The 20,138-nt window shown below is 36.0% G+C and overlaps 1 protein-coding gene across 5 annotated transcripts in view; it reads left to right on the top strand.

Moving 5' to 3' along the window:
* The window catches only part of CACNA2D1 (calcium voltage-gated channel auxiliary subunit alpha2delta 1), a 495,461-nt gene that overhangs the window by 358,012 nt on the left and 117,311 nt on the right, over nt 1-20,138 (top strand). For all 5 annotated transcript variants that reach the window (XR_006196625.1, XM_042916580.1, XM_042916568.1 and 2 more), the window contains exons 8-10: nt 12,695-12,764; nt 14,900-14,950; nt 17,562-17,661. Coding sequence is in view for 4 of the 5 variants with exons in the window: in XM_042916580.1 (XP_042772514.1) it covers nt 12,695-12,764; nt 14,900-14,950; nt 17,562-17,661 (221 nt within the window). In the remaining variant the exon portion in view is untranslated. The remainder of the gene's footprint in view (nt 1-12,694; nt 12,765-14,899; nt 14,951-17,561; nt 17,662-20,138) is intronic.

The raw sequence follows: 20,138 nt of genomic DNA, 5'->3' as shown, positions 1-20,138 counted from the left end.
TGAAGCCACCCATGTCTAGTGACATCTTCACTGAGTATGTGCTCACTGGCAAATCAGCTTAATTCATGAGTACTTTCCTTTAAAAGTTCTTAATTGATTTGGATAAATTAACTTTAAAGCTAATAAATTGCTTTCAAGAGCTTTCAACGTTGTGAATTTTTACCCATCATAAAAACGTAGGTACAAATTTTTCATTTACCTGTTAATATCTCCTGAAATTGTTCTAATTCCTGATGTAAGTGGGATTGTAATTAGGAGTTAGTGGCTCACTGAAATGCCAATGGAGGCAATACTTTCTCTTTTTTTTTTTTTAAGATAATTCGTTGTATTTGCAAAAAATAAAAATAAAAGAGAGAGAGAGAGAGAAACTAAAAATCTACTCATTTGGGAGCGCCTGAGTGGCTCAGTCAGTCGGGCATCCGACTTTGGCTCAGGTCATGATTTTGCAGTTCACAAGTTCGAGCCCCGCATCCGGCTCTGTGCTGACAGCTCAGAGCCTGGAACCTGCTTCAGATTCTTTCTCTCCCTCTCTCTCTGCTCCTCCCCCCACTCATGCTCTCTCTGTCTCTCTCTCAGAAATAAATGAGCATTAAAATTTTTTTTTAAAAATCTACTCATTTTCATATGACATTTTCTTAATGTCTTATTAAACACATGTTCTTTCTCTTCCCTCCATCATTTGTTCACAGCAAAACCATGGAATTACAGTAATGGGACCTATTATAGGTTCAGTTCGTGTTAAATATACCTCTGGGAGAAGACTCTTTGTTGTTATATCTGCATAGATTTTTGCCAGAATGCAATGCAAAAGAACTTGTATATGAAGTATATGGATGGTCAGTTGTCCCTGCGTTGCTTACTACTTTGAGAAAAATACCTCAAAAATATTTTAAGCATCAAATAGCAGCTGACAGTGTAGTCCAAATAATACTTGTTTTCTTTTTGGTTAATTGTGAAGGTGGCATTTGATAGGTTTCTGGCCAATTTGAGGAAAATGGGATAGCATTGGAGCCTTGACATTTATAGTATTTATAGAAGTCCTCCTTTCCGTGAGCAATTATCTTTTTCAAAAATGCCTATTTTTTTTTTACTTTTTTACTTTGATATTTGTGAATGGATGTAGGGTTTAACTAAATGTATTATGTTTGCTGATGACTATGTAAACAAACTTTAAATGTTTGTTTATTTTTGACAGAGCGCACCCGCGTGTGCACAAGTGGGGGGCGGGGCAGAGAGAGAGAGGGAGACACAGAATCTGAATGAGGCTCCAGGCTGATGGCTCAGAGCCTGACGAGGGACTGGAGCCCATGAACCAGGAGAACATGACCTGAACTGAGGTCAGATGCTGTTAACTGAGCTACCCAGGCACCTCTGTATAAACAAATATTAAATGGAAGTGACTACACTATTTTTTTTTTCATGCTAATAGTTATTAAAATCCAGTGTATGAGGAATATAACCAACTACAAAAAAAATTTGATTTTAGACTATGGAAGTTTTTTTTTTTACTTAAGTCATAGAGTATCAGTTGTATAGATGGGGGCTGATAGGGAAGCTTCACAAATAAGGGGTCCACATTCCTGCTTTAATTCTCTGTCATCGGAATATGGCCTCAGCCTCAGGCCCACCAGTGTTAATTGTGCCTTTTTTTAAGGGACAATGTTTAATGTTTTCTTTCTTCCTTTTTCTCTTTCTTTCTTTCTTTCTTTCTTTTTTCCTTTCTTTCTTTTTTTTTTTTTTTTTTTTTTTTTTTTTTTTTTTTAGTGAGAGCCCCCAAGCAGGCTCCACATTGTCAGCACAGAAGTCCCATGCAGGGCTCAAACTCACATACTGTGTGATCATGACCTGAGACAAAATCAAGAGTTCGACACTTAACTGACTGAGCCACCCAGGTGCCCCCTCCCTCTTTTTAGTTGTACTTGCTGGACTTTACATAGAACCTTTCCCCTTGTGGGACGTTGGCCAGAATTCAGTGGTCTCATGGATACACTTACCTTCAAGATGGTCATGTAGGCAGCTAAAAAGCAGAAGCTGTACAAGGTAAGAAAGGAAAAGGTACTGGGGACAAAAACATTTCTGATGTGGTTACTCTTTGCAAATGTGTGTTTTAAAAGACTGAGTTGTTTCTGATCTGTAGGAAGTTTTAATTCAACTAGGAAGTCAAAATTTATACATCTTGAAATTTCGATTACAATACAAATCATTAAATGATTAAATGCCAAATAAATTAGAGCAGCTGTAACAATAGATTGCCTGTAGGAGTTCAGAAAAAGACAAGGTAATTATTGACTAGAGTTATGGACTAGGTTTGAAAGTAGTATGAACTACGTACTGAAAAATCAAGTTGAAGAAGACAAGGCAAAGGCTAATTAGAAGGAAAAAAGACACAAAGTGAAAAACAAGGAAATGAACAAGTGTTGTCAGAGGCTAGCAAGCCTAGTTAATCTAATAGTTTGTCACAGAAGAAGAATGATATTAAATCAAAAGGTTTATTAATGGCAAATTATGTGGCCCTGAATGTCAGAATAGTTTGTCTGGGATTTAATGTGTGGGAAAATAGCAGAGACATTGTGAGCAGTGGAATACTATAGGTAAAGCCGTGTTTATTCTGATTGGAAGGAGAAACACTTAGTTTTTTGTGGTGAGAACACTGAAGATGCAGTTTCTTAGTGACTTCCAAGTATATAATATTATTATCTATAATCACCATTCTGTACATTAGATTCCCAGAATTTCTTCATCTTCTTATTGGAAATTTGACCCTTTGACCAACATCTCCCCATTTTTCCTGCCACTCCCCCCTCCCAAGACTCTGGCAATTCTCTCTGTGAGCTTGGCTTCTTCACATATAAATGAGATCATATAGTATTTGTCTTTCTTTGTATGAATTTTTTCACTTAGCATAACACCATCATACAAGTGTATCAAATTACCACATTGTTGTCTCTGAATTATATGTCAATAAAAAAGAATAGATGAGTTTAGTGGTGAACATAAGGTGTGAGTTGACTATAATTTTTAGTTTGAGTGGAGGTGAGAACGTTGGCACAGGGTGCTGAAATAAAATACCACAAGTATTTTTATTTGGGGAGTACAGTGGTAAGTTTGATTTAGAACAGTAGAATACAGGTGCGCACACACACAAATATTGTGAAATTCTTGGGGCACCTAGGTGGCTTAGTCTTTTAAGGGTCTAACTCTTGATTTCAGCTCAGGTCATGATCTCAGTTTCATGAGATCGAGGCCTGTGTCCTTGCTGACAGCTAACAGCTCAGAGCCTGCTTTGGATTCTCTCTCTCTCTCTCTCTCTCTCTCTCTCTCTCTGCTCCTCCCCTGCTCATGCTGCCTGCTCTCTCTCAAAATGAATAAAAATAAACTTAAGAAAAATACTATTTTGAAATTCTCAAATGACCCCCATTTATAGAGATGATTCAGTAGCCTTATTTTTGTTGCCTTTTGTACAACCTCATCTCGTAACTAAAACTGTCTTATTTTCCACAGATACGGGTTGTAATACTTTTTCGCTTTGTAGTCATCTATGGATCCAGTCATGCTTAAATTCATTAAGTGATTTGTTTTATTGTTGACAGGAAAGAGTGGTTAAATAAGATGCTAATATGAAAATGGAGACTGATTGGATGTGGACAACACTACATATGAAATGTGTGAATAAGTATTGCTAAAAAGCTTCAGTTCTTTTTAACTTCTAAAAGATCTCTCTCATTCTGTTCCTTTTTCTTTTAAATTCCTATACCTTAAGCCTTCCATTTTCATACACATAGAAACATCTTTGCTACGTAATTCATTTTATGTTCACTCTATTTTATTGAGAAAAATTAACATATTTGTCAAAAATTCACATACTTTTTTAAGCACTTCTCTTAGGTGTACCAAATTTAAAAAAAAAAGCTTAAAATACATCACCAACATTAAGATTTTTGATTTACATAAACAGGCAACTTGTTCTTGTAGAATCGTGATTTATTTTTTTATTTTATAAATTATCAATATTACCCAATTGGATTTGTTAAGCTTACAAAACGGGAAACTTTTTCTCCATCCAAGTTCACATTTTTCTGTATGTAGTACATATCTGAAATCATTTTCCAGTAAATCCTGATGTTTTTCTCGATAGAACTCACTGTTTTCGAGCGAATTTCTGAGCTATAGCTAATAACTACTGTTGGGACAGCTAAATGATTAAGTCTTTGTGTACCATTTACTTTCTTGAATATTCCACTTCCACCTCTTAATTTGTCCTTGCTCTCTGCTGCTCCTGCTGACAAATAGTCCTTTATGTTAAATGAAAATGTTTTATGTAGGTTACCTGGCATCTGTAGAATTACCAGCAAAAATCACTTTGTAATGAGTGCTTTTATTTTTAAAACTAAAGTGACTTATCCTTGGCTATAATACATTGTGTCTGTATGTGAGCTGCCGCTGGCTGTCTCTAAGTGAGAGAAATGTCCTGGGCATATTACCGTGGTGACATCAAAGGCACACTGAAGCCAAAATAGTGATACCATCTGAACGTCAAGTCTCATTGCTCAGAAACTAAATTAAAATCCTAAACTGTTTCATTAATGAATCAATACAGTCAAATATGGGTTGGAAGGGGAAAACGTGGTGAGAACAAGCAAGAGTCCTGTTTCTGAAGAAATAAGGTATCCTAAGAATTCACATACTAACAACAGTGGATTTTGCTCTGGAGGACCTCACAGGTGAGAGAGAAAGTTACAAACATGTTAAATTAAAATGCATTGCAAAGAGATAGCTGATAAATTTTTGAACAAGTTATCTGGATCATTCAAAGACGCTAACCCAATCTCCGGGTCCAGTTTTACTTACGACGCAGTTGAGTCTTGATCATGCACTGTTTGGTTGCCCTTTTTTCTCCTTTTGTGTGTTTAATTTTTATTTTAGTTTCTACAGTCTACCTCTTCATTCTCTTTGGGCTTTGATGCTAGAACTTCATCTCTGGTCATGTGCGTCTTATCAATCATTTAAAACAGAATATAAGCACCGCCTTTCACATGAAGGCTTTCCCAAAAGCCATCTTTCTTTACTTTGTTCTCTCAGAGAACTTGGTTTTTGTCTATATTATAACAGCTATTAAATTTTGTCTTACTTCGGAATTTATTTTGCATGTGTTTTAAAAGGTATTGCGGTGCCAGTAATAGAGGTGACTGTGTGGGTAGGTGTCTACTCCCCACATCACCCAACACAGAGCCTTGTGTATCATGAATAGTATTTGTGAAATTAAGCTGGATAAACAGGTTGAGAGGACAGGTACTAGGACTGAAAAACAAGAGTCAGAATAGAATTTAAGAGACTTTAGTTTCTAAATAAAATGAAACAAAGACAAAAGACAGATGGAAAGTGCCAAGAAGCATAGTGTTGCAATTATCCAGGCCCCTGCCTGTACACCTTTCTCACCCTACTCTCTTAACCTAAGCCAGTGTTCTATAAAGGGTTTCTGGGGTGACCTCACGTAGTCAGTTTTTAGATTCCCAGCAAATTTTATTGACAGCAGCCTGCATCATTGGGGAGGGAGTAGGATGGGGAAATGGTATGACATTTCGAGCTGTAGTCCTAGGAATGTGTTTGTAAGCAGTTAAAATCTAAGCACATCTTTTTTTTTTTTTAACATTTATTTATTTTTGAGACAGGGAGAGACAGAGCATGAACGGGGGAGGGGCAGAGAGAGAGGGAGACACAGAATCGGAAGCAGGCTCCAGGCTCTGAGCCATCGGCCCAGAGCCCGACGTGGGGCTCTAACTCATGGACTGTGAGATTGTGACCTGAGCTGAAGTCAGACGCTTAACCGACTGAGCCACCCAGGTGCCCCTCTAAGCACATCTTAAAATAATCTATTTTATTTTTTAAAAGAGATTGTTTATTTATTTATTTTTTATTAGAGAGTGAGAGCAGGGAGAGGTGCAGAGAGAGAGAGAGAGAGAGAGAGAGAGAGAATCTCAAGTAGGCTCCACGCTGAGCTCAATCCCATGACCCTTGGGATCATGATCTGAATTGAAATCACAAGTCAAACACTCAACCAACTGAGCCACCCAGGCACCTCTATAATAATCTATTTTAAAAATCCCTCTATAATAAGCACGTCCAGGGACTCAGTGATACTGTTTTTCTGATATCCACAATGGATTGCTTATTACATGCCAACTCAATTCTAAGTGTTGGTGTGTGTGTATCATTGAATCTTAACTCTAACCCTTGGAAGTGGGAAATAGGAATTATTATTCTCATTTTATTGACAACAGGTTAAGTACTTTAGCCAGTGAAAAATCTAGGTAGACTAGCTCCAAAACTCATTTGTGGAGTTCTACATTAGGCTGTTTCCAATCAGCCAAGTCTATTTTAAAGAGAAGAGAAGAGAAGAGGATGAACTCTTCCTCTGAGTGTTAACTCAGTTGGAGTGATTACTTTCTAGTCTTACTTTCTGCCTGTCCTTCTCCTTGGTGGCTCTTTGCCATAAAGCTTCAGTCATTCAGCATTTGAAAACTTCATCTGGGCATGACCACTGACTGGGGACCAGTCACTTTTCAAAAACATGCGTACCCCAAAATACAGCATTAATAGATGAATGATAAAACCAAAATTAACTGGATTATAGTAATATAAATATTATAAAGCTATAAGCAGTGTCCCCAAAGGTAAAATGATGCTCTCCTAAGAAGATAGAGGAATATAAGAAAAAACAGTGCAAGTTTCAAACACTCTGTGAAGCTTTTACTTCCCATATGTTCTCTGGGCTTTAAAACTTGACTCAGGTCTGGGGCACCTGGGTGGCTCATTCAGTTCACCGTCTGCACTGTCAGCACGGAGGATGCTTGGGAATCAATCAGTACCTCTCTCTCTCTCCCTATCTCTCTAAATAAATAAATCAATAAATACTCTTAAAAATAAAACAAAAACTTGACTCAGGTCTGTGTAACCAGGAAAAGTTCTAACCAGTCACATGATTGATTCAGTTACTTAAACAATGGCTAACATGACAGAGATTATACATATTTGTCTCAGGTAAAACTCTTACCCAATAGGTAGATTAGTTGGTTAAGTTACCCTAACCAACCCTAGGGGTCCATGAGGTCTTCAGCAACTGTGGTTCCATCTGTGTGCCATTCCTTCAGTTATTGTGCCCATCTGTATGACCCAAGCTGGACCAACAGGACCATAGTCACGGTTCAGATGAAAAAGGGAAAATTTAGTGGAAGACAAACAGCGTGACCAAAACGTTGTACATCAATCACTGCTCACATGCTGTTGAATTTCATCACGTGGCCCCATTGTGGCAATAGAGACTGAGAAATACAGTTTCTAGTAGGTAATCACCTAAACCTTAGGGGGTACTGTTACTAGGAGAATGGAGAAAAAAAAAAGTGTCATAACGTCCTGTCACAGGCTGTTGCTCTGGTAATCCGAGTATCTGTGCACACATTTTTTTCCCACACATAGCACGCACTCACCATCTTTGTGTAGAACATGATCCAGTTCCACCCAACAAGTTAGTAAGTCCAGATAAAAATCCACGATCTCTGATAATGTGCAGTTCTCTCCATCACGTGGATGTGACTTTTCCTAATTTAACTGTCATACAGCAGAATACCAGTTACTTTCTCTGACCTATTGCTATTATTACCCACGTTTCTTAAATGTAATGATACTGTCTCCTGGATGACCAGAATAAAAATTGCCGTTTAAAGAAAGATAGAAAATACAGAGCACTCACAGCTCTGTGGTATGTATGTATTACAATTCCTCAAGTAAGAAACAAAGATTGCTTACTCTTGGATAAAGAGAAAATTTTGGTTAACTCAGCTGCTTGCTCCTGGTAGTATTCTGTGGGAGGAACCCTTCTGTCTATAACCGTCTCTGCCACATTGAAGAAGGATGTGCCTGGGGCTAAACAGCTTTCCTATCTTGTTGTTTACGCAGCAGGTTTAGAGCCCCAAAATCACTTTTCAGCTTCACAACAGTGACCACATTTGTGCAGACTGGGCTTGTCATTTCCTTGGTAACAAAAACAACCTCAAAAACAACATGGAATTGTTTTCTACTCACTTTATTCCGGTGAGTTTCTTGTACAAGCAATCCCAGTTCTAAGGTTTAATCTGGAAATTGTTCTTAAGTCCAACATCTTTAATGTATTTACGGGGTTCTGAATTTAGCCCTTCCTCCTGTGTCTCATTTTAAAGGTGGCTTACTTGAAACATTGCTGAAAACAGAAAATTTGATGTTACAGTAGTGGACGTTACTCCTGATTTAGTCGTCCGTCTGTACCAAAGGCCAAGGCTGCCAGCCACCTACCAGAGTTAGGTACCTGCGTTGCATTGTGAAATTTTGCTTTTGGAAATGGGTGCCTACCCAGAGAGTCTACTTGTCAGACCTCCTCTGTATCTATACGGCACCGTATAGATACGGCACACTCAGGTGTGTGAAAGTCACAGCCTGAGATTGTGACTTGAGCATGCCTTCTCCACACTTCATAAGTGACTTGGAAGCCAAGTGCTAAAGAAGGCAAAAGTATCCCCAGGGATAGGTCATTGAATACCATCTTGAAGTGGAATCTCTGCCTCTAAGGCTAGTAATATTTTACTTAGACTGTTCTGTGAGTGGACATAAACTGTGCCGATAAGCAGAAGATTTGAAATGTTCATTGAGTTGTGTTACCATAACTGAGAGAGAATCCTCTTTCCATGTTTTGGGTATTTCCTAGATTATAAGTTTTACTGGAGAGTAGAGCACGTCTCATAACTCAGAATCTGGAAAGGCCAGCTATTTGCCTTTCTAGATTCTCGGGCATCTCTGTGTGGGTCAGTAACCCTCACTCTGCTAATGAGACTCATCCTGGATTTTGATGTGAGAGCCATGATATGAATTAGGGAATGTGGAGATTCCTTCTAAGACGGTAGTATTTGGGCAGCAACATTCAGATTCTTGGAAATTTTGCGAGCTACACAGCTCCCTCTTGCTGAATTAATTCTGGCTTAAAAACAGTCCAAATTTGTTATCATAGTTTACAAGTTAGAGCCATTGCGAGTAATCCATAAAAGGTGATTAAGGCAAGCTTAAAATAATGATCCACATAATACCGACTAGATCCAGCCGGTAGGACCAGGGTGGGTTTAAAGGTATTTTTGAGTATGTGAAGTTTACTTTTTTCATTTCATGTGATCGAAAATGTGACATCTGTTAGAATTGGAAAAATGCATTTGAACTTGTTAATTGGAAATCCAATTAGCTATCATTTGAAATGGTGTATCTATCAAGAGAATTAGCCCTCAATTCATCATTATGGGCTATATTATTTCCTAGCAGCTGAAATGAAAAACCACACTTTCATATTATTTTTGGAGTATATTAACTAGAAACTGGCTCTACTTTCTCAGGAATATTTCTCTAAGACTTATTTCAGTATTCTGAGTAATTGTACACTTAAATACCTTTTAAAATCAGTGATTCAGTAACCAGCATAGCACACTCTAAATATCATGTGAAATGGAATTGTAGTCTAGTAGATTTGTCAAAGACATCCCCTAGTTCATTTTTGATTGGAGAAAACATTCTCATAAGTGGCCATTAACACCATTAATGATGACATTCAGGAAAATGTCCCCTTTTTGGACTCGACTCCTTTCTCCTGTCTTCCCAAAATTTTAGTGGAAAGCAAGAGAGACATCTAAAATGAATACCATTGTGCTTTTTACAGGGACTTTAGAAGCTCCAATTTCCTCTCAAAACAGGTGGCTTTCATTATGCATCATTAAGAAACTGATTATTTCCGGGAATTTCAGTATATGGTTATTATCCTTTTTACTATTTGACCTTCCATAATTCTAAGCCTCTATAAATAATGTACCACTTAAATGCCACAATGGATTTTACGACGAATTAATTAGTAATATCACAGAACAAAGTACGATGTTTAATTTTACCATAATATAAATATCCTAATTTGGTATAATAAAGGGTTATTTCCTAATAGTAAATATCTCAGAAGACTTGTAAGAGAATGCTATTAATATTTTTAAATATAGACCATATTAAAATTTAATGGGCTGGCTCATACTGTAAATTGCAAACCTTTTATCTGTCTTTGAAGAAAAATCTCAATTTTATGGAGCGTTGTACTACATATCACAGTTAATTTCAATTAGCAGTTACAGTGAAAGCAGAAATTCTAGATGTCATCGGCAAAGAATTCAGAAGTCGGAGTTATATCTGACTTTCAAATACCGTTTCATTAAGTCACTTATCAAATTCATTATTTAACCACTTCCAACTCATGGTGGTTGTTGTGGCCTTTTCTCACTTCTGTTTTCTCACCCAATCATTTGTAACAGTCTGAATTCAATCAGGAGAGAGAAAACAGTATTTTGAATGGGAAAGTTAGTTTTTTTTTTTTAAGTTATTTATTTATTTATTTTTTTAAGAATTGTTACTTATAACAGGGATTGGAGTCATAGGGGATTAGCTAGAAGTAGAGATTACTCTGAATAATACAGGAATACCAGGTATAGCATTACTTAATGTAATATGTAAGAACAGCTACCCCTAGATTTCAGATAGAGAGTCCAAGGAAGCAACCTCAGTCTCAGGTGCCTCTGGACCGAGATCCAGATCTTCTTATAGAAGACATAGTCACCGCCCACCAAATGACCGAAAAGTTGCTACAGTGTCACGCTGGAATGGTTTGCTGGTAATTCACCCTGTATGGTTCTAAATGTGTCATCGAAGGCACTCCACTACAGAAATCGTCATGGGGTGCTGCTGGCCATTTGTTTGCTGGAGAACATGCAGGAGCCAGAAATCAGGAGAGCTTCATGGGTCCCAAGAGCCTTTGAGGAAACAAATCAGCAGCAGGAAGCAAAATCCCCTTTCTCATTGAGTGTCTCTCTTTCATCTTCTGCTGACAAAGCTTAAATTGAGTTCATTGATAAAAGAAAAATATTTAAAGAGCCCAGATCCGGTTTTATAGAGTAAGATAAATGGGTGAATTTAAATCTGAGAGGCAATAAATGTATAACCAGCACAGCATTGTACTGAAAGGATATCATTCATTTAAATTTGTAGTTACCACGATGACCCTCAGCTTGGGGAGTCACATATTATAGAGGAATACTTGAAAATGAACTGGCATGTCTCCCAGCATGCTTATTGCTTTATTCCAGTGCTACCACAAAAAGAAAAACAAAGTGAAATGTGATCTCAGTGGCTTTAAGTTTTTGCAAGTGCAGATTGCAGGAATGAAAGTAAACTTATCATTTCAGTTGCATTGACTACTTTGTAAATGGTTGTTAGAGTAGTGCTATATTTAAACTGACTGATAGAAGTCATTTTTTAATATAGTCGCCCAGGAGAAAGAAATTTCTTAGTCAAGGAGAGACTCAGAAGTATGTTTTTTTGTTTTTTTTGTTTGTCTTGTTTTGTTTTTTTGACATATCCTGATTGGCCATATTATCTTGTTTGGCTAATAAACCTGATTCACAGTCAAGTCTGTCATAATTTCCATAGTTTTAAATAAAGATGAGGGCAAAATAGGTTCGAGGGCATAAGTCATGTACAATAGAAATTTTCATAAGAGTCATGTGTTCAAGGAGAGGACCTCTTCAGCATAAAATTGTCATCTGATTTATTAGCGTTTATTATTCTCCATTAGGTCTAAGTTGTGTGTGTGTGTAAAGCATTTAAGTTTAATTAAAGTATAGACTTAGAGTGAGTGTAAATTAATTATATGTAAAAAAATCAATGCAGTTAGACAATGTTTCTTTTTCTTCTGACAGCTGCAAAATGGTAAAGTCTCCGAAACTAACAGAAGATTCTTGAATTTTACCTGAATCAATCAAATAAATTTAAGGAAAATAGTTTTTCGTGGATTTATTTTAATTCTCATTTAACCTTTTAATTATAATCTCAAACATTCTGGCCATTATCAAATATGTGAGTAATAAGGTTAAAGATTTATGCTCTTGGGGTGCCTGGGTGGCTCAGTTGGTTAAGTGTCTGACTTCAATCCAGGTCATGATCTTGTGAGTTCGAACTCCGTGTTGGGCTCTGTGCTGACAGCTCAGAGCCTGGAACCTTCAGATTTTGTGTCTCCCCCTATCTCTGCCTCTGTCCCGCTCATGTTCGCTGACTCTCTCTCTCTCTCTCTCTCTCTCTCTCAAAAATAAAATAAACATCAAAAAATATATTTAAAAAATTATGCTATTATATAAATAACAATCCAGGAAAAACAACTATCTTTTATAGATCAAGATAGTATAGCATTGAATGAAAATATAAAGATCAAATAATTGAAAGTACAGTTCCATCTGTGGCAAATAATTTTTCTTTTAAGGTAAATTTTTGTGTTAGTAGAGGAGAAATAAAATGTATAACCTCTGGACACATGGTAAACATGTAAGTTACATCCAGGAAATCCCTTTGTCTACAAGTTATTTATGAAATAATGTGAAAAAGGAAAATTGACATGTTAACTTTAATATTGCTGTGTTGTTTTCCATTTTAAAAAAGACTAAGGGCATAAGGATTGTATCTCTCATTTTAACATTGCTCGCAACATTTAAGAGTGGACAGTGTGAAAGGTGTTTTGTGACTTTTCAAAATATCTTTTAGATGATAGCTAATATTTTGATTTAATTTTTCTATTTTTAATTTAATTTCTCTCTTTTAGCTTCTCCATGGGTTGATAACAGTAGAACTCCAAACAAGATTGATCTTTATGATGTACGCAGAAGACCATGGTAAGGATTTTTTAGGTAGTCATGGAAAGATGACCTAGACAAAAGAAGGTTACACTTGTTGCATGTGAAAAAGTTGAATCTTTCCATTTTAAAATGAATAAATATTGTCTAATTGTTTTACAGAGCTCTGGTGTATTTTTTTTTTCTCTTCTAATAAGTAAATACAGTGAAAGCTCAATGAAGATGAGTTCAAATGAGCAACAATAATGAAAAGTGTTTAAATGATTTCAAATGGACTAGTTTTAAGTTTTACATTCAATGTCGTCTCTAAATCTCTTTTAGCTGGTGGGGATTTTCTATTGAAAAACACTCAGCTTACTTGGAGTAGAGCTCTAACGAAGTGTCTAGATAGAGTAGAAGGTAGATTGCCTCTGGCAGTGAACTAATGAGAACTGGTCCCAAGGTAAAAGCTGCCCCTAGTTATGGTCACACACCTCAGGTTTCATTTTCACAAAAGGAAGCCTTTTTTGTTCCTCACTAAAGCAACTCATTCTCCTAACGTGTATCTCAAAAAATACCCAATAACTCATAATTGCATTCCCTGGGAAACAACTATTAAACTTGTGCATTTTATTTCTGTTTTTTAAAAGTGTTATTTAATGTGTGGACATATCTTTTTTTGTGAGTTCACATTTTATACAATATATTGCATCGTAATCTACTCTTTCATATCAATACCTATAAGTGCTTACACATAAGAGACATGCTTAACATTGTTAAAAATCCTCTATTATTGGTTATTTAGATTATTGCTAACTTCTTTCTAGCATTTAAACAAATTCCAAGATGCACAATGGTTGATTCAAAGAAATTCATTTAAGACTTTAAAAATGTCCTGTTAAACATCCCAGTAGCAATTTACATGAAGGCCCACCATTTGTAATAGTACCAGATATTATCATTAATCCATATAATATTCCTGTTAATATTTCTCCAGGTGTGGTGGCTGTGGATCTATGGGTTGTTGAAGGGAAGCCGAGACTATGACATCACATAGAGTGGGTTCAGGAACCTGTTGTTTTGTGGGGAGACGTAGAAGCAAGGTGCCAACCTGAAAAGGCAGACAATATCCTGTTTTCTCATCTTCCCATGAGAAGCATGCCAGGACTATTTAAAATGCTAGACATGAATTAGAGTTGCCTTTCTTTGGAATATCCTGGCAGACCTGCTCCCTTTACCTTCTTGCAGAGAAACAGACTGGAGTACATGTTATAAACTGTTTCATGAACACATAGGCTTGAATGTTGGATGTTCTCTGAAAACGAATTGGCAGGTTTTTCAGCAGGCTTCTGAGAAGTTACATTTAGTCATGGGCATAGAGAAGCCTTAGAGGTAACTAAAAAGTTGAGTTCAGGTTCAGCTGTTCCTATTTGGTAAGTCAGGTCCCCTTCTCCCTCCTCATCATTCTGGGGCCAGACAGCATAATCTTTGGACATCATCTGCCTGCAGTTAAGTTAATTCCTCTGCAGTCACTGAACTCTTTGAATAGATCTCTCCTAGACTTGCTTTAATACGCAGACCTTGTGAATTTGTAGGGCTCAGGTTCATTGTGAGAATCAGCATTTGGAACTAGGTCTCCAGGTGATTCTTAGACACTGTAAAATTTGAGAACCACCACTTGAAATTCTTGGTAATGGTATTATATGTTGCTCTGTCTTGAATTACTTTGTATTTATTTTCTGTTGATAGTTGCTTCTTTTGTATTCCTAGAACACTTAGCTATTTCTGTGTTTATTTTTTGCATTGAAAATAAGATGTAACCTTATTCCTTAGAGTGAGTTTTCAAACTCATGGCCAACAAAATGGAATTTAGGAGGCATAGATACATAGATGTTTTTCACATCCAAGAGTTTATTTCTTTTGTTTCTGATATTAGAATGCATCACTTTATCTTTTGTTCTGTCTGTAAAACATACTTTAAATATTATGCTTGTGACATCTCTATTATGTTAAATATAGCTTTTATAAAGTCGACATTGTAGAATTGTGAACGGAAGCACATTGTCTACTCAGAATGGAAGTAGGGCCTTGCTTGGAAACCAGCACAACTAAGAAATCAGTAAATATTAAATCAAAGCATATTAATATTTAATATTTTTCAAGAGAAGAAAATATTCCTATGGTATTTGTTTCAGGTACATCCAAGGAGCTGCATCACCTAAAGACATGCTTATTCTGGTTGATGTGTGAGTAGTGAAACATTTTATATTTATATACTGAAAATATAGGGAGGATCTGTAGATAACAGTAGCATGTTGGTACTGAGAAATGGGTTGGGTCAAAAAAATGATGAAGAACAATTAGGATGACTTTTATATCCAGACAAAGAAGCCACATTAAGACAGTAACAAAATAAATATTCTCCTATTGAAAATAGGGAGCATCTATATTGGAATTGAAAATTATGGCATAGTCCTCAAACCTGAGCTTTTTGAAAAATTATTCATTTGCTTCCAATTTTTTGTGTTGTATCTTAAAAAGTTTTAAAGTATGTGGTTGCTAAAACTTAGCAGTTCCTGCTACACACACACACACACACACACACACACACACACACACACACACAAAATAGAACCATTTAGTTGACACTTAGTCATTAATAATTCAAATAACTTGTAGGGATTTGGACACAAAATAGATAAATATTAAATGTATTAAGCACCAATACTGTGACTTTTTCAAGGGGAATGCTGATATACAGGAAAGAATTCCAGGAGTGTTTATATTGATCATTTTATTTATTTTTTTTCACTGCTTCAAGTTAAGGGCTTTGTGTGTGTAATCTTCTAATAAGATTTAAGATAAAATTGTGGAACGTTGAAAATTTTTATTGTTTTTAAGTTTATTTATTTTGAAGTGGAGCGGGGGGAGCAGAGAAAGCCGGAGAGAGAGAACCCCAAGAGAATCCACACTGACAGCATGGAGCCTGTCACAGGGCTTGAACCCATGAACTGTGAAATTGTGGCCTGAGCGGAAACCAAGAGTTGGATGCTTAACCAACTGAACCACTTAGGTGCCCCAAATATTTAGTTTTTAAGGGCAATGCCAAGAAATTAAAAACATGAGGTATAAAATGCTTTTTTTCCTTGAGTAAAAGTTGTATCTTCTTATGATCTTTGCCACACTGGAAAAAAAAAAGAATCCAAGGTTTTGTAGGCATCTAAATGCATATTACAAGCTAGTATCAACATTTTAAAACCATTTTAAAAAATGATCTGAAGTAAACAAGTTAAAACCCTATCACCTATCCTGAGAAAGAGAAGGTAAAATGAATTTAGTAAATGTAACTAACATGTCAATTCTCATTTCATTTCTTATGATATATTTAAATCAGAACTTATTTTAATTAAATTATTATGCAGTTTATATCATATGGTAATCCTGATATTCTTCCTAAGTATAAATCTAAATGCTAATTAAATATATTTTAATCTTATTGTATATTTGATAATCTTCAGAAATAATTTTTCATATTAAAATCTTTAGAACCTACATGCATATCCCAAAATTAAAAATACATATGAAGTTGAAATACCATTTTTAAGGACTATTTCAACAGACAGGTATGGAAGGTCTCCTGTATATAATGTGATAATACAGAGACAAATATGATGAAGGTGTCTCTCAAAGATACTTCAAGTGTATTAGTGAAACTAAACCCTATTCCCAAGTAACAAAAATAATTGTAGAAAGTAATAGATACAAAGTATGACACAGCACTAGAAGTCCATAGGAAAGAACACTTTGATTTAAAGTGTCAGGGAAGACTTCATTGTGGAGATAAAATTAGAATGTTCAGAGCTAAGATTTCATAAGTAGGCATCGGAGAGGAGAGGAAAGAGAATGGAATTTCTAGTAAAACAATTAACATGAGCAAAGTGGCCTAGGTGAGAACATCTGGGGGAACTCTTTTGAGCAGATGGAAGAAAGAGAGAAAGATTGTGAAAGTTTTTGAATGCAGGGCTACATGACTGTTGAGTAGTTACTAGTTAACTATGAGCTATTAACAGTATTAGGTAGAGGTATATTGCCAGAATTGCATGGGGAGAAGAGACTAAGCTGAATAGAGTGGCTGTTATCCAAGCTCAGGGGCTTCTGGTAAGAAGCACTTGAGGCTGAGTGGAGAGAAGATGGAGAGGAAGCCACTTCCATGGCAACTGTGAAGTGGAATGAAAAAGGAGGGTTGAAAGAGAGGAGGAAATTGGATGACTGAAATGCAGCCTGGTTGGTACCAAGAACATTAATAGGAAAAAAGTATGTCTGGGTGTAATTTGCCTTTTTGAACATAGAATCTGTAGTTGTTTAATAAACAGCCGGAGGTCTAAAAGTGGGGAAAACCAGGGCTCTAGACATGTAGAGGTAAGAGTTAGTTGCCTAGAGATGAGTCTTACAATTAGATGAGATCACCTAGAATCATAGAATGTGTACTGACAAGAAAAATAAAGATGAAACCCCTTCTAACTTGGATAACAGAGCTGGTAGTATGTTTTTCCTGAATAAGTAAATGTTCTATGAGTATCCCTTGTTTTCTAAAATTGTCCCTGGACGTACAATTTTTAGCATTGTAGTTAGAAACATATATGTTCTGATGCTGACGGGAAAGAAAGACAAAATTTTTTAATAATTTATTTCTACTCTATCAAAAAGGTGACTTTCATTAGTACGAATTTTTAAAGGCAAAATAATTTAAATATTATATAGGTGACCTAGAGTTAGTGCAAAAGTCTCCTTTCCTCGGGATGTCTGGTGTTGCTTCAATATGTGGTCATTAACACGCACACACCCATTTCTTTGTAGGAGTGGAAGTGTTAGTGGGTTGACACTTAAATTGATCCGCACATCTGTCTCCGAAATGTTGGAAACCCTCTCAGATGACGATTTCGTGAATGTAGCTTCAGTAAGTATAAGATGACTGCATTTTTGCTGAACTAATTCTGCAATTTCTATCTTCCCCTGGTTTTAAATACTTCATAGTGTTTTATCATTGATAGGCTGAGATATTTCTGATCTATATTTTAGCACCATCTTATGAGCTGTCCTATCTTGTTACTAATTCTCCTGTATTTTCATGCCAAAGTCAAATGTCTAAAGCTTTCCCCATGAGTGAAGTAACTGAAGTAATATGAAGAAAAAAACACTATAGTCATTCTCGTTCACTCACAGGAGCTGAAACAGGTGACATGAAATGAACCCCTGTATCCACTGATACCAGTGTAACTCTAATAAGTAGTAACTTGATAGTATAATTACATAGCAATTTTCTATCCATTTTAATACTCATTTTTCACACTGGACACATCCATAATGTATTATGCTTTTTTTTAATTGAAGTAAAATTAAGATACAATGTTATATTAGTTTCAAGTATACAACGTATTGATTCAACAGTTCTATACATTACTCAGTGCTCATCATGATAAGTATAATCACCATCTGTCACAATGTTATTCCAATATTGTTGCCTATATTCTCTATACTCTACTTTCAATCTCTGTGAACTATTTATTTTATAATTGGAAGTTTGTACCTTTCAATCCACTTTATTTTACCCATTGCCCCCAACCACCTCCCTTTTGGCAAGTCATGTTTGTTCTTTGTATTTAAGAGTCTGGTTTTTGTCTGCTTGTTCATTTGTTTTGTTTTTTAGATTCTACATATAAGTGAAATCATACAGTATTTGTTCTTTCCCATTTGACATTTCTTTTAGTATGATACCTTCTAGGTCGTCACAAATGTCAAGACTTCATTATTTCTTTTATGACTGAGTCATATTCCATTGTGTGTGTGTTAACTCATGTTTTCTTTATACATTTATCTTTTGGGTTATATTCATGTCTTGGCTATTTTAATACTGCAGTAAACATAGGGGTGCATGTATCTTTTTGAATTGTGTTTTGTTTCCTTTGGGTTACCTAGTAGTAGAATTACTGGATCATATAGTATTTCTATTTTTATTTATTTATTTTTTTTTGAGGAATGTCCATGTTTTCCACAGTGGCTGCATCAATTCATATTCCTACCAATAGTGCATGAAGGTTTCTTTTTCTCCCCATCCTAACCACCCCTTGGAATTTCTTGTCTTTTTGATGCTAGCCATTTTGACAGGTCTAAGGCAATATCTTTTTGTGGGTTTGATATGCATTCCCTGATGATTAGTAGTGTTGAGCAACTTTTCATGTGTCTATTGGCCATTTCTATGTCTTTGGAAAAATATATTCAGGTCCTCTCCCCATTATTTAATTGGGTTATTTAGTATTTTGTGGGGTTTTTTTGGGGGGGAAGTTTTGAGTTGCACAAGTTCTGTATTTTGGATATTAACCCCTTATTGGATATGTCATTTGCAAATATATTCTCCCATTCAATAGGTTGTTTTTTTCGTTGTGTTGATGGTTTCCTTTGTTGTGCAAAAGCTTTGCACTTTAATGTAGTTCTAATAGTTTATTTTTGCTTTCCTTTGCCTGAGGAGATCTATCTAGAAAAATCTTGCTAAAGCCAATATCAAAGAGATTACTGCCTATATTTTTTTCTAGGAGTTGTGTTATTTCAGATCTCACTTTAAGGTTTTTAATCCATTTTGAGTTTCTTTTTGTGTATGGTTAAGAAAGTGGTCCAGTTTCATTCTTTTGCTCACAGCTGTCCAGTTTTTCCAGCACCATTTGTTGAAGACTCTTTTTCCCATTGTATATTCTTGCCTCTATCGTCGTTGATTAATTGCCCATATAAGTGTGGGGTTATTTTTGGGTTCTCTGTTTTGTTCCTTTGATCTGTGTGTCTGTTTTTGTGACAGTACCATACTGTTGTGATTATTGCAGCGTTTAGTCCATCTTGAAATCTTGGATTGTGGCATTCCTAGCTTTCTTGCTCAAGATTGCTCTGGCTCAAGTTCTTGCTCAAGATTGCTCTGGCTATTTGGGGTCTTTTGTGGTTCCATACAAATTTTAGTGTTATTTTGTTCCAGTTAGGTGGAAAATGTCACTGGTAATATGTTATATAATAATGTATTAACAATTATGTGTGTTACATTTTCAAAGTATTATTTATTAACATGAGAACCAATGTGCTTTTTAAAAGTGTCACTTCCCAAGAACTATATTAGAGCTTCCTACTCATAGCTAGAGAGTGCTGAACTCTGAGGCAAATAAAATAGGACAAAATGAGTGTTACCATGTCACATTTTAATTAATAGAATTTAGGCAAGAAATTTCATGACTGTTTACTGGTGGATAGAATTTCACATTTGAAGTGGGTATATTCATAGAGACAGAACTGAAGGATTTGTGGTCAGATCATTTTGTATTGAACATAGAAGAACAGATCTGTCTCTGAAACTCCTTGGGAGGGAGAAGTTAAAGCAGCTCCTTTGACTGGACGGGC

This window comes from Panthera leo, chromosome A2 (assembly GCF_018350215.1).
Source record: "Panthera leo isolate Ple1 chromosome A2, P.leo_Ple1_pat1.1, whole genome shotgun sequence".
Taxonomy (NCBI): domain Eukaryota; kingdom Metazoa; phylum Chordata; class Mammalia; order Carnivora; family Felidae; genus Panthera; species Panthera leo.
Note: the sequence above shows the minus strand (reverse complement) of the source record. Positions and strands in the feature narration are given on the sequence as shown.